The sequence below is a fragment of the Martes martes genome, assembly GCF_963455335.1.
Source record: "Martes martes genome assembly, chromosome: 5".
NCBI classification, from domain to species: Eukaryota; Metazoa; Chordata; class Mammalia; order Carnivora; family Mustelidae; genus Martes; species Martes martes.
In genome coordinates, this window is record NC_137892.1 from 124,260,233 (window position 1) to 124,274,845 (window position 14,613).

The 14,613-nt window shown below is 54.8% G+C and overlaps 1 protein-coding gene across 10 annotated transcripts in view; it reads right to left on the reverse strand.

Annotated features, from left to right (window-relative positions):
* The window catches only part of TCOF1 (treacle ribosome biogenesis factor 1), a 37,342-nt gene extending 23,419 nt beyond the window's left edge, over window positions 1-13,923 (reverse strand). For all 10 annotated transcript variants that reach the window (XM_080804104.1, XM_080804112.1, XM_080804110.1 and 7 more), the window contains exons 1-10: window positions 13,742-13,923; window positions 11,304-11,359; window positions 8,295-8,440; window positions 6,159-6,232; window positions 5,228-5,414; window positions 4,317-4,390; window positions 2,306-2,536; window positions 865-1,077; window positions 423-644; window positions 94-258 (exon numbers count right to left, since the gene is read on the reverse strand). In XM_080804104.1, coding sequence (XP_080660230.1) covers window positions 94-258; window positions 423-644; window positions 865-1,077; window positions 2,306-2,536; window positions 4,317-4,390; window positions 5,228-5,414; window positions 6,159-6,232; window positions 8,295-8,440; window positions 11,304-11,359; window positions 13,742-13,849 — 1,476 coding nt within the window. In that variant the 5' untranslated portion in view covers window positions 13,850-13,923. The remainder of the gene's footprint in view (window positions 1-93; window positions 259-422; window positions 645-864; window positions 1,078-2,305; window positions 2,537-4,316; window positions 4,391-5,227; window positions 5,415-6,158; window positions 6,233-8,294; window positions 8,441-11,303; window positions 11,360-13,741) is intronic.
* Window positions 13,924-14,613: the final 690 nt, after the last annotated feature.

Here is a 14,613-nt window from a genome sequence, read left to right on the forward strand (position 1 = left end):
GGGCAAGCAGAGTCAGTGTGTGTGTATGTGGTCCGGGGAAGACGGCTCCTGGCCCTGATCGGGAGAGAAGAGCCTTTCAGGCAGGCGCCTCACCTGGGCCGGCGCCTCCACCTCGCTGTCTGATTCCTCCTCGCTGCTGCTCTCTGAGTCCTCCTCTTGTTTCCCTACTGGGGTAGCTGCCGGCCCCATCTTCTGAGGGGGCCCCTTGACAGGACCCGAGGCAGCTCTGACCTGGGAGTTTTGCCCCAAAGGCTTTGCCTGGGAGTAACAGAAGACAAGATCAGGGCAGGGGCCCACAGGGGACTGTGTGTGAGGGGAGACAGGAGGAGAGGAAGGCAAATGCAGGGCGCAGGGCCCCAGGCGCGGAGTGGGAGGACAAGCCAATGGATGGGCTCTCCGAGCAGTGGCACCTGCCTCCTCACCTGAGCAGGGCTCTTGGCTGGGGGCACAGCTGCTGGAGCCTCCTCCTCGCTGTCGGACTCCTCAGTGCTACTCTCCGTGTCGTCTTCCCCCTTCCCCTTCCCCACCTGGGCGGCTACAGGCCCTGCCTTGCCAGGGGGCAGTGCAAGGGCCGCTTTCCTAGGGGACTCCTTGGCAGAAGCTGAGGCAGCTTTGACCTGGGGGGTCATCCCTGAAGGCTTCACCTGGAGGGAGACAAATGAATCAGGGAAGGGAGCCCAGAGAGTGGATATGAGGAGGAGACACAAGAGACCAGACAGGGCAGAGGACACCACACAAACCTGAGGTGAGCTGGAGTGGGGCTCTGAGCCAAGTCTAGGGCTCTTGCAGACAGTAGAGCAAGTCCTCTGAGGGCCTTCGGGGGAGGGGCTCGGACTGCACAGACCTTCCCCTCCCAGGCCTCACCTGAAGTGGTGTCTTGGCAGCCGGTGCCTCCTCCTCACTGTCAGATTCCTCCTCACTGCTGCTGTCTGAGTCCTCCTCTGGCTTCCCGGCCGTGGCCTGCGCAGCTGCAGTCCCTGCCTTCCCATGGGGTGCTGGGGCGGCCCCTTTCCCAGGGGTCCCCTTGACAGGACCCGACGCAGCTCTGACCTGGACAACTGTGTCTGAGGCCTTCACCTAGTAAAAGAGAAGGGGTGGTTTGTGCCTCTCCTCCTCACCCTCTGGTGGGGAACTCAGGACAAAGTGGAGGCCTTAGCTGGGGTTCAGAAGATGCCCCCACTACTCTCCCCACTCTCTACCTTGACTGGTGCTCAGGCCTGGCCTATCAGCTTCACTCTCACTTCTGGGGCCTTTCCAGCCCCGCCCGTCCCACTTGGCCACCACCGCCTCCTCCTTTGGGTCCGAGACAGACACCAGTTCCTTCGGCAGTCCTCCCTGATGCCCATACACAGGGGCCAGAGCTGCCCTTGGCTGGACTCCCCCGTCAGCGGGAGAGCTCTGGGAGCACCGGCACCAGATCTGGCCTGGCCCACTGCTGCACCCTGTGTCTAACAATTCTCACTCCCACTGCTGCCTCAGGGCCTTGGCACTTGCTGTGCTCCCCACCAGAATGACTTCTGTCCAAATGTCCATGTGCACGCCCCTGCCCCCGCCCCGCTTCAGGTCCTCGACGTCTCTGCAAGGCTTTCCCTGAGGACTTTAATTACCATTCCTACAGCACAGCCCACCTCACCCTCCTCTTAAACACCCAGCAAAGTGAACCTTATTTACTGTACCTCCCCAGGCCTGTGGGGGGACTAGGATCTCCCCTCCTGGGCCTCACCTGGCCAGCTCAGGGCTGCGGGGCCTTTTCCCACCACTGTCTGATGCTTCCCCCTCCTGGCTCTCCAACCCCAACAGCCTCCCAGCCCCCCCTGCTTTCCCTCAGACGATCCAGGAGCCCTGGCCACCTGCCCAGGGGAGGGGATCCCAGCAGATGGAAGTTAACAGGATTCCTGTTAGCTAACAAACCATGATTTGGCCAGAGACGCCAGATGACCAAGCAATTAAAACTTAAATCCCTTCACAATAAGACCAGCTGGCCACATCCATTCACTAGACAGGGAAACTGAGGTAAAGGGAAGTTACTGATAGAGTGGGGTGTAGAACCATCCCATGGAAGGCAGCTCTTCTAAGCTGCCGCTCGGGCAAGAAGAGCAATTTCCACGGGTGGCTGAAGCAAGCCCAACTGTCCTTGCCCCTCAATTTTCACACCCCCACCTCCTGCCCCCCAAACGCCAAGGTGAGGCTCATTTGGTGGAGGTGCTGGTCATGCAGCCATCCGGCCGGCCTCTGGGGACCATGAAAGAGTCTCTGGCTGCAAGGGGGCCCGGGACGCCAAGGGATAGTCCGCCCCAGGCCTCACCTGGCGCGGTGGCTCTGCAGGGGCGCCCTCCTCACTCTCAGACTCCTCTTCGCTGCTCTCGGAGTCCTCTTCTGGCACCTTGGCCTTGTTGGCTGGGGTCAGGGCACCTCCTCTGACTTGGGGGGTCACATCCCCTGCCTTTCCAGGCATTGGGGCTGCTCCTCTTCCGAGAGAGTCCTTGGCAGGCACTGGTGAGGCTTTGACCTGGGGTGGTTTTACTGAAGGTTTCATCTGGAACAAGAAAATGCAATTAGGGAGAAATTACTCCTCTTTGCCTCTGAGGGGTGGGAGAGGCTCTATGGTTTATCAAGGCCTTTCCTTGTATCCTCTGATTCTCAACTCCCTGGAACAGATGCCATCTTTACACTCATGTTCCAGAAAAAGACAAGAAGCTCAGGGAGGTTAAGTCATTCAAGACCAAAATGAAGGGCAAAATCATGACTAGAACCATGACTGTGTGGCCTTGGGGGCAGAACCCTCTAACACTATGCTCCCCTGCTGCCTGGCATGCACAGTCCACCCAGCCCAGAGGGGCAGTCTCTCTCCACCAGGAGGCTCACCCCGACCCCCTTCGACTGCAGGATCTGATCATGGCGGCCATCCCAAGGGCAAGGCTAGGATTTGAACTCTGGTCTTGCCACTTGCTTCCTGGGGCACGTTTCTTTCCGCTATGGGCTTTCTTAGACTTCTAAAACCCTGACATTTCCAAGGCAGGCATTGCCCTACCTCCACCTCTGTCATCAAATTTCACCTGACCTTGGGTTCCTGGGGCAGCTATCTCCTCAAGTTGCTATGGCCTTTGGCCCACCAAAGCTGTGAGTCTGGCTGCTGGCTTTCCAGGGCCAGAAGTGGCCCCCTTTCCCGTGGCAGGGATGGGAGGGATAGGAGCCCGAGGAGCCCTGATGGCTGTATCCGGGTTGCGATGGGATGTGGGGAGCGGCCTTCAATCAGGCCTGGGGCAGATAGGAGGAAGGTCTCCACCTTCACTGGGTGAGGTGGGAGACAAGGGAGAAGTACTCTGGGTACCAGACCAACTCCCCCCGCCCAAAATCCTGCTGGTTCTCCCTCCACACACCCTTTCTAGTAGGCGCCCTGGGGCCTGCCATCAGCCTCACTACACCAGCTGCTTCAACAGTCTCGCTGCTTTCCCTCTGCCCTGTCCTCCAACCCAGGCCACAACCAGCAACCTCTCTCCAACATAAATCAGGCCATCTTACCTCCACGCCTGAAACCTTGCAATGGCTTCTCACTGAGGCCAGAGTACAACCCAACCTCCTCCTGCCGGTCCTCCTGGCCCGGCAGCGGACTGTGGCCCCGCCTACTCTGACCCCTCTTCTGTCCCTTGCACCTCATCCACAGTGTCACAGTCTTGTTGCTGCCCCTCGGGGCTCTCTGTTTCCCCTAGCGACCTGCGACACTATAGTCAAACTTCCCAGGATGCCTCCATGTCCCCTCCACGTCCCTCCTGCCTGCCACTATATTCCCAAGGCGTGGGTGCCCCATCAAGAGTGACTCCATGGTCATAGCTACGAGAGGAGTTAACGCCACAGACCAACAGCTGACCGTCACTGACCATGCACCTAGGCCTGGCATTCACCAGTGGGCCCAGAACCCCTCACCCAACTCACCTGACCATACCACCTGACGGCCGCCCTCCTGCCCCTGGCCCTTGGCTCGTGCAGCTCTTCTTGCTGAAACACTCTTTCCTCCCCCACATCCCTTCCTCGGGAGTCCCCTATGCGTCAAGGCTCTGCTCCAGGGCCACCTCTCCCAGGAATCCTTCCCTTGTCTCACAGACAGGTTGGCGTCTCTCCCTGCCAACCTGAGACCTCTCTCATGCCCATGGTATGACAAGCAGCACCTGGCTCCCCTCCCCAGGCCTCGGCCTTTCCAGCTCCCAGTCCGCCTGAATCACTAGAACTGATTTGGCCCCACCAGTGTGCGAAGCTCCGGCCAGGCCGCTGGGAGGGTTAGATGTCAGAGGGCAGCTCCTGAGGACAGTGGCAATTACCTCCACGTAGGTCTCATCGCTCGAGCTGGAGGTCTCCTCGCTGGAGCTGTCAATCTGGTTGGCTGAGGCCACTCCTGAGGGAGGAAGAGGGAGAGGACTGAGGGCCTGCCCTTCCAGACCGCCCTCCCCTCGCCAGCGCTCTGCCACGTCAGCCAATGAGAGGCACGGGCCCTGTGCTCGCTTCTTGCGTGCGGAGCTTCAGCCCCACCTATCCTGAAGCCCCTCAGCTGAGGCGCGGGCCACCCGTCTCCCCAAGTTCCCACACACTGTGGCCCTGGGAAGGGGTTTTTTTTTTTTTTTAAAGATTTTATTTATTTATTTGGTGCAGAGAGAGAGAGAGAGAGACAGACAGACAGACAGAGATCACAAGTAGTCAGAGAGACAGGGGGAAGCAGGCTCCCCGCTGAGAGCCAGATGTGGGGCTCGATCCCAGGACCCCGAGATCATGACCTGAGCCGAAGGCAGAGGCTTAATCCACTGAGCCACTCAGGCGCCCCCCTGGGAAGGGTTTAGAGACCAGGTCCTACCACACACAAGCCAGCATCTGATGGCTCGGAGATCTCCTGCCATCATCACACTGAGGCAGGCAGGCAAATGCCTATTTGACATGAGAAACTGAGGCAAACCCAGGCTCTCACTTGAGTCTTAGCCTCTACAGTGGGCCCCGGACCCACCTGAGAGCAATAAACCAGAAAATGCTCCATCACCACCCAGGGCTGCTCTAACTCCTTTGGCAAAGCCTGACCTGTCCCTGCAGCAGACCCTCCCTCATCGAGGTGTGGAGCCCTTACTGCCATGGAGACAAACCTTTAAATTTCAGAATGTCCCACAGCCTGATAAAGCAGTGCCCGGGGCCCGCCTCCCCAGCCGAAACTCAGGAGGCTTGTTGTCTAGAGGTCAGCGCCGCTCACCAGGCTTGGCTGTGGCTCCGAGGGCTGGGATGCCACCCTCCTCCTCAGTTTCTGAGACCAGAACGGTATTTGCCGAGGGCCCTGCTGACTTCCTGGGGGACCTCCCAGACAGAAGGTGGGCCACTGCCTTTCCAGAGGCCGGATGTGGTGTGGAGTTCACCATCTTGCTGGCTTTCTTGGTCTTCACCTACAAAGGACGGGGTGACAGACATGCCGGGTACAGCCTGGTGAATGACGAGCACAGACCTCTTCCCAGCCATGCGAGTTTGGGCAAATTCCCTCCCTCCGTCTGTTTCTTCATCTCTAAGGTGGGGCTGACAGTAGTACCCACCCTCATAGAGGCTTGGAGAATGCCCAGTGGCAGTTCCTAGGACATGGGAATTACTTGCTAAGCGGTACCGAGTGGTCTGCTGTGGTTCCTAGCACTACTTGGCATGGCTGTGAGTGCGCCCGGCAGCTCAGGGACGCGTCCTCAGGTCTCTAACGCTGCCTCCTCCACTACCAGCGCATGGTCTTCCACTCTGAGTGGTTTCAGTCTAGAAAATGAGCTTCGTGCTTTCAGAACCACAGGCGTCTTGTTCACTGTGGTGCCCCCCACTGCCTCCCACGGTGCCCGGAAAATAACTGGATGGGTCACAAGTTGTTGGCTGAACAGGCAACTATAGGGACGACGGGGAAAGAAGCTATTACAGGTGCATGCTGTGCCCAGGGGCCCGGAGCAGTGCGCATTGTTTCCACCTTACAGAAAAGGAAACTGAGGCCCAGAGAGGTGAAGGGACGCGCTAGGATCACACGACTGGTGATAAAGGCTGACATCTGAATCCAAGTCAGACTGTTATCCACAACCCTATCCTTCTCTGACACAGGGGACTGTCCCCCTGTAGGGCATTTCACTCCCACAGGCCACAGCTTTGAAGGTGGTCCTACTCACCTTGGTTTTCTCCTTTGCGCTCAAGGGCAAAACCGGCCCCGTCGCTGAGGAGTTGGTAGCCGCTAGTCTTGGGGCTGCAAGACAGAAACACCCTCGGGCTGAGCCAGGTGAGCTTTTTCTCATTGAGAACAGACAACAGGTCTCAGCTCACCGGGCGGTTCAATTGGTATGGCTGCCTGGTGCTGGCACGAGGACCTGAGACTGAGCCCAGACTTGTGGCAAAGAGCTCTGGGGTGCAGGAGCCACAGCCAGAAGGAGCAAGAGGGCAGGGCGACATGAAAGCCACAGATCTGTGTCCCCCAGGGAGCCCTGGCTGGCATGAGACACTGGAGCCCCCAGAGGAAAGGGCTGGCTCACAGGCGTGCTGCCTACTACCTTGATGGCAGGGCCCCGCTTCAGGGTGGGCCAGCTCTGCAGGTGACCAAGCTGTAGCCCGAGTCACTCAGCAGGACAGGGACGGTGGTCAGCCCGCCCGCCCTCGGGCCACACAGAAAGCTGCTCAGGATTTCAAGGGGTTCTAGTGGAAAGGCAGCTGAATATGGGCCTGGGAACTGGTCAGATGTTAAGACTTAGAGATTCCTGGTGCTCTTGCACCAGGGGACTGTCTCCCTAGAGCTCAGACAGGACAAGATTTCTAGGGTGTGCTGTGAATGCGAGAGGACACTGCGGAGATGAACGGCATGGTCTAACTCCCTTCCTGGCATTTAACTCCATCTCCCTCTCTTTTTAATTTTAGATGCATTTGTAAGTGGAGAGGAAGTAGAGCAAACCACACAGCACCAACCATTACCAACTTGTGGCCAATGTGATGTCAACCAGCCTCTCTGGCACCCTTCCCCATCAAGTATGATTCTGAAGAGAATGCCAGACATGTACCACGCTGCCCACAAATATTTCCATATGCTTCTCTCAACGGGGACTCGATTACGATTCCGTTATCACAGGAAAATTAACAAAATATCACTAAGACTCATTAAATAAAAACTCATTAATATCAGATATAAGTCTGTATGAAATTGACCAGTTTTTGTGTTTCACAGCACGGAGCTATGGATGTATGCACATACGGACAGCTGTCTGTAGGCTCAGATGCAAAGGGGACAGCTGTAACGCCACCCGCTAGGATACATTTGGGGGAGAAAGGGAACCAGGATAGGAGATCAGAAAACCACTCATTTTTCTTCCACGTGCTTTTGTATGATTCAAAGTGAGCCTGTTCTGCATTTATAATTTTAGAAGATTAAGAAAGATATAAGATATATATTTAATATGACCTTGAATATTTTTTAAAACATGCTCAGGAAAAATAAATGGAAGAATAATTTGCCAAATCGTAGGCGGCAGAGTATGGGTAATTTTTCCCCGTCTTTTTAACCATTTTCGTAAATCCTATAATGAACAGTCCACAGTGAATCCTGGATTTCTTTTACAATCGGAAAATATACCTAAAATCAAGAAATTACCTTCTTTGTAAGCAAAACTCAATAACCTTGCAGAGAAAAAGGACGATTCCTCTGTGGAGTTATAGCTATGTTGGTTAAAGCACCAACTGTCCTGAGGACTTGGGGAGAAGGGGCTGGGCAGGCCTCACGGGGTCACCCCGTGAAAGCTCTGAGACCAGAGTGCCCAGAAGAGCCTCCCTGTGCTACCTTGTACTCTTCCAGAATGACAGGAAGCACAGCCCCTCCCCGGGCAGCCCACAGGCCAAACAGAAGGGGTGCCTGTCAGCTGCCCTCTGAGATCCTTCCAGCAGCTCTTCTACAAATGTGGGCTTCTTTCCATCTTCATCAGAATCGGGGGGGGGGGGGGGCTTGCAACAATGTAGCTGTTGTACCTCAAATCAGACTTAAGGGCCCAGCTCAGTTTTTGTTCCCCACTGGACTCCCAGTACCCTGGACACAATGTTTGGCACAAGAAAGGGCTCAACTAAATACTGCAAGAGGTATGTGAGATGCTTCCAATCTTTTCTCTAAAAGGTCCTGGTCTTCCCAGGGCTCACTGGAGGAAAAGCTGGAGGTGGGCTCTCCCCCCGGAACAACCCAATATCCAAACGCCTGCCCCCCGAAGCTGCAGGGCCCTGGGCCGAGCCCCTACAAACACACCGGCCGGAGCTCCCGCAGCGGGCAGGGTGCTTACTGGCTTTGGCGGCTTCAGCTTCTGCCTCCTCCTCCTCCTCCTCTTCTGAGCTCTCAGAGCTGCTAATGGGGTCTGACACTCGGGTCTTCTTAGCCTGCAGCGCTGCATCCTCCTCCGCCTTCCGCTTCTGGCCAACCTCTGAGGTTCTGCAGGACAAAGTGACTGGCTGTACCAACCAGGTGGCAAGGGCACCTCCAGGAGATTTGAAAATAAAGACATGCCCCCTGCCCCCCGCTCCCCAAGGAAATGTGCATGGAGGGTTTGAGAACATGGTGTAACGGAGGGTTTGAGAACATGGTGTAATACACTTGTATTCTGCATTTTCACACATTTCATAAACTATTAGTCTTAAAAATAACCAGGAAAGGTCAATAACATTATATAACAATGGCCAACCATTACTGAGTGTGATGAGCCAGCACCTGTAGGCTGTTCATAGGACCATCCAGACTCCCCCACTCCTCCAGAACTTGCAGCACCAGCACTGCCCTCTTTCTGGAAGACCCTGCTCAGCTCCTTCCTGTGCTTCAGGCCTCAGCGCCAATACAGACTCCTCAAAAGGCCCTGCCTGGTCGTGGCCCACCCCCACCAGTCTCTGCCCTACCATCCTGTTTCGTTTTCTTCAGAGCACTCTTCTCCCTCCTGCTATTCTGCTGACTTCCTGCCTGACTCCCCACTACATCATCAAACCCTGGGGCGGGGAGACGATGCTGGCAGGAACCTCTGCTGGCTCACTATGTACCTTCAGCATGTTAGCTTACAGCTCAAAAAATGAACAACTAACTTGCTCAGGGTCAGAGAGGAGGAAGTTTGGAAGTTTAGGGCATGGGCAGGACAAGCACCCAGATGGCTGAGCCCCTGCAGTGTGCAAGGACCACCTCCTCTGACCTCACCCTCCCATCCCGACAGTGTCACTGTCTGTGCCCTGTGTTCTCCAGCTGGGCTAGCTGTGCTCTGCCACAGTTTGTGGTCGCCTATTCCCAGGAAGACCACTTGTTGGGACTCCCCTGAAATACAGGTTTCACTTATTGCACTTATCAATTCATTCTGCTCCTCTCGCCCCAATAGAATGTAAGTTTCATAAGGGTGGGGATTCTTCTCTGGTTAGCCCCAGGTAGACTAAGAACAGTTCTGGCTCATAGTAGCTGCCACTCAATAAATACTGGGCATGGGGTGATATACCTTCGATGGTCAGGTTTAGCACCTTATTTACTATTACTGTATTTTACAGATGAAGACACAGACTCAAGGAAGCCAAGTTTGCCCAAGGTCATATAGCTAGTTGTTGGGTTTGAACTCTGCTGAGAACCATTAGACTAGGCTGCCTCTGGTGGGTGTGAGGTCGTCCTTCCATTCAGTACCCCTCACCCACAGAAGGGACCAGTGAAAAGGGGCTCACTGAAGCAGTTCTCTAGGGAAGGAAGTGCCAGACACCTGCGCACACTGAAGGGGGTGAGGGAGAGGAAGTGCAGGGAGGGCACTGCACTCTGACCTTACCTTACAGCAGAGGGTAGCTGAGAACCGAGAGCTGACAGGGTCTTCGCAGACCTTAGCTCTCCACTGGAAGCTGGGATCTCTTCCACATCATTCTTGCCGTTGCTTACACACCTCTGATGACAGGTAGCCTACCTCATTTCTGGATAGCTCTGATGACCAAGTGCTTGTATTCAGAAGCTGAAGCTTGTCTCCCTAAAGCAGTACCTCTGGGTCCCACTTCAGTCTCTCAGGACCCCAGACAACAGCCCACTTCCTTTGTCCTCAGAGATGTGCACACCTATCACCTGCACCTTTGCCATCTCTTGTCCATCCTGGACAGTTCAGTATTTTCTATTCATTCAACATGGGACATGACTGCAGGTCCTTCACTCCCCTGGATGACTGTGGTCAGGCCAGTTCACAGAGAGGATAATTACCCCTTCCCTCCCTCTCAAACCATTTCTCTGTTGATATGCCTTTGGATTACCCCCCTCTTTCCTGCTTCTGCATGTTTCATAGACATTTCACACACATTTCTCCCTCCAAACTGGACTTGCTTCTTGCTCCATGCTCAAGCCCACCTTCCATGCAAGTGCACAGGCCAGGCACCTGGGAGTCAACGAGCCCACCCCTCCAGACCATCCACAGCTCTCGGTCTCGTCCCCTAATATTCCTGGAACTGACTGTCTGACTCTACACCCCCTCTGTTATTCCTGTCTCGAGCCCCATCAGCTCTTGCCTGGATGATGGTGTCCACAGCCCCAACCAGCCATGCCATCCTGCAGAGTGATCTCACCACTCTCCACTGCACACTTTCATGGCTCCCACTGCTCTTGGGGCAAAGACACAACTTCTCAACACAGACAATGAAGCCTTGCATGGGTCGACTCTGCGAGCCATCCAGCCTCCTCTGCCCTGTGGCTGTAGCCACAGGCCTCAGCCCGGGCAGTTCCTTCTGCCAGGCCCACTCTACCTGCCTCTCCAGACCTACTGCCTCATTCCCTCCCCAACTCCCTGCAGCCCTTACACCAAAGGTCATCACAGGGAAACCTCCCCGAAACCCCCAAATGAGGCCCAGCTAACCTGTTTATGGGGTTTTGGCACCAGGTCCTTTTTCATAATCGTTACTGCCATTTTAATTTTATATTTATTTGTTTCATTCTTTGAGGCATGCCTACCTGACTCCAATGTCAGCTCCAGGAAAGAAGGAACCATGTCTGTCTCACTCACAACAGTTATCTCCATACTTAGAACAGGACCTGGCATTTAGCAGGTAGGTACTCAATAAATGTTTGGTGACTGAATGAGTAACAAGCTGCTGAGAAGCTGTGGTCCTTGGAAGCACTGAACACAGCTCTCAATGTCCTCTCTCACTATCAGACACCCATAGCTGTGACCTGGCTTCTCAGGGGCAAAGCCAGTGTCCACAGTGGGCTATGTAGACAGACTGCAGACCAGATTAGAATCCTAGCTTATTTCAAGCTGATGGCTTGGGGTGTCCCTACTCCACTCCTCCAGCCCCGTCAGACTTACTGTTGCCAGTGAGTATAGATGTCCATAAGGGTTACAGGCTGAGTCAGGAAACTTTTCTGCAGAGAAGTAAAGAGAAAGCAGCAATTAACTCCCAGCACAATATGAGTCCTCCTTGGGCCCAACTCTCCACGACCTCATGGGAGACCTTTTGTGCTGGGAAGTATGTCTGCTTGCCCCAGTCAGTACCACTCAAACCTTCCAGAGACAAGGAGGGCAAGTACTTCCAGCTAAAACCTTTTAAGACAATGTTGTTAGCGAGAGGTACCTCTGAAAGACTGGAGTTAGAATGTTCCAGGCTAGCATCTATCCAGCAGCCCCGAACCTTCCTGGCACTCTCCACGCTTACAGGTCACAAGACAGAGTTTTTTGCACCCCCAGCCTTTCAAGAGTCTCTGAAAGGCCAGGTGGGTCAAACTTCCCAGGGCAGTACGAACCACAGCCCAGACATCCAAGGTGTCCAGTGGCATTTCTGCGGTCCACTCCTCTGCTGGGAAGAGACTGATGCCAGTCCCTTGGTAGAAGCAGAAGGAACCGGGTGGAACCCAGCCCTCTGGAGCCAAGGCCAGATGGCCCACTCTGTAAATGTCAAGAACCCAGGGTGTCAAGTGCCCCAGAGAGGTCAAGTGAGCAATGTGAGGTGAGGGAAGCATCAGGAATCCGGGCAGAATGGCCAAGAGGCTGCATCTAGAGTCAGGCAGAGCTCCTCCATTAATTGGCTGAGCTAATCTCTTCGCCTCATCAGACTCTGGACTACTTCTTTATAACACAGGGATAAGAGCAGAACCCCCCTAGCAGGACGCTATCAGGCCTGAACAAGATATTCTAGTCAGTGCCCAGCACAGGGGCTGGTAACACACAGACTCCAATTGTCAATTTCACTCTGCTCTGCCTCAGGCACACTTGTTTCCTTACTGGCCCTCAAAAGTGCTGCTATTATTTCTGCCTGGAATGCTCTTTCCTGATAACTACATAGCTCACTCCCTCACTTCCTTAAGGTCTCTGTCTTCTCAGAGGTGAAATGTCACCTTCCCAGTGGGGCTTCCTGATCACCCTATTTATAACTGAACCCTGATATTCCTTATCCTCCTTGCCTGCCTTACTTTTATAGCTAATACCTATGATCACTGAACACACTGTATCATTAACTTTTTTTTTTTTTAAATATTTGTCATCTGTCTGCTCCTGCTACATTGTATGCTCCATGAGCGCAGGACACTTTGGCCTAGACAAATGCCCCAGTGAAGATGGGTACTGTCTCTTACCCCACTTACCTGTTAAGTGAGCTACGTGGAGTAAAAAGGCAATCAAGGTCCAAAGAGGGTTGAGAAAAGCTTGGATAATGTCTTGGCCCATCACCCTTTAGGGAGATCCCAGGAGCAAGCATCAGAACCAGAGCCCACACCACAGCCAAAGGCAAGACTAATCAGGTCAATATCCACTTTACCAGCTTAAAACCCTCCAGTGACTTACCACTGATCTTCAGATGAAGACCAAACCAACTACAGCAGGTACCTAGCCGGCTCCCTACCCTCTCTGTAACCCTGTACTTCACACTTCAGCCACAACGGACTTTCCAGAGGCCAGTACAAATGCAGAAAGCTCCCTCCCGCCACAGGGCATTAGCACCTCTGCCTGGAATATCCACCTCCCTTCTCTCAGGTCTCAAATCAACTTCCACATCCTTGGGAAAGCAGTCCTGGATATCCCTGACACTGGCAATTTGCCATCCCTGTCTTATCACCCTACACCTCTCATTCTTGGCACCTAATGTGCTACTTTTGTGATTCTTGATTTATGTCCACCTCTCCTACCAGATTTAGATTATAAACCCTAGGAGGGCTGGGGGACCTTGCTCAACATTCTATCACAAGCACCCTGAGTACCAGAGTGAGTTGCTGAAAAAAATGAATGAAGTAAGCAATGACTCCATCACAAGCTCGCATTCCAAAGCTGTCTGACTCAGTACCGGTGGGATGAGGGCCGGAGTTTCACCTCAAGTAAAGGGCCAGAAGCCCCTTCCCTCGGCGCTCTGTGTCCTCCTCACCCTTCCCGGGGTCTGCTCGCAATTCACCCCTCAGACTCCGAGCAACCCTCCAGCCCTCCCGGGCCGCGCTGAGCCACGTGGCCCGAGACTTCGGAAACTTTAAATCGCCACTACCGGGAAGGGGGTGGAGGTAAGGGGCGCGGGAATTACAAAGCCCTGAGCGTCGGATCTCACATCGGGGCCCGCCCACTGCACAGCTGGAGAAACTGAGGCCCAGAAGGACAGGGAGCCGCAACGGGGGCAGAGGCTGCGGCTCCTTCACTAGCCCCGACCGCCTCCCAGGGCACCGCACGGTCCGGCTCTAGGCGCCCGCCAGGCCGCTAGGGGAGGGGGCACAGGCAGTCGCTCTCCAAATGTTGCACGCGGCCCTACCACACGGCCCGCGCACGCTTACCTGGCCACTCTGCTCCTTCACTTCCCGCGCCGCGCGCACATAGCCCGCCTGTAACAGATGCTGGTAGATCAGGGGAAGCAACTCCCGGCGTTTCCTGGCCTCGGCCATGCCGGCGAAACCGGCCCGTCCGCTCACCTGCACGCCCCCCTCAGTCCCCGCCCGCCACTTCCCTCGTGCCCTTAGACCTCGCGCGCCCCACTTCCGGCTCCTCTTTCGCCTGCGTCGCACGGCGCGCCGGGAAATGTAGTCTTATTTCCTGGAGTGGCCGGCTCCGCCCTGGCGGGTGAAAGGGGCGGAGGCTTGGAGGATAATGAGGCCTCCCGTTGGGAGGGAGGGCGTGGTCAAGCCTAGTCCCGCCTCCTGGCCTTGAGCGAGTGACTCCTTAAACCCTCCAGCCTTGCTCACCGCCGGCATTTGTCTTCCGTGTTCGCTGTGACGTCTGCGATAGCGTTTTGCTCATCTCTGAACATCTTAATCTGCATGTCTCTGGTCCCGAACTTCCAGTTACCCACTCATTTATTCACTTCACAGAGTTTTTAGGACCCATGACTATTTGTCATTGTTCATTCATTGCCTAAATCGTTTTTGAGCACCATACTTCAGGCTAGTGCTCACCTAGAATGGAGGGATAAAAAGATGGGTAAGAAACGGTGGCTACCCTCAAAGCTCACAAGGAGATTTGGTAACCAAACAACTATGGTTCGAAGTCTTGAGTGCATTGTCGGGGAAAGGCACAGCCTATGGGAGCCGGGAGGAGGGGCACCTAACCCCAAAGAGACATCTAATTTCAGGCTTAAAGATGGAACAGGAATTTCTAGGTGCAGAAGAGAGGATTGGCATTCCAGGCAGAGGACACTCCTGTACACAGACAG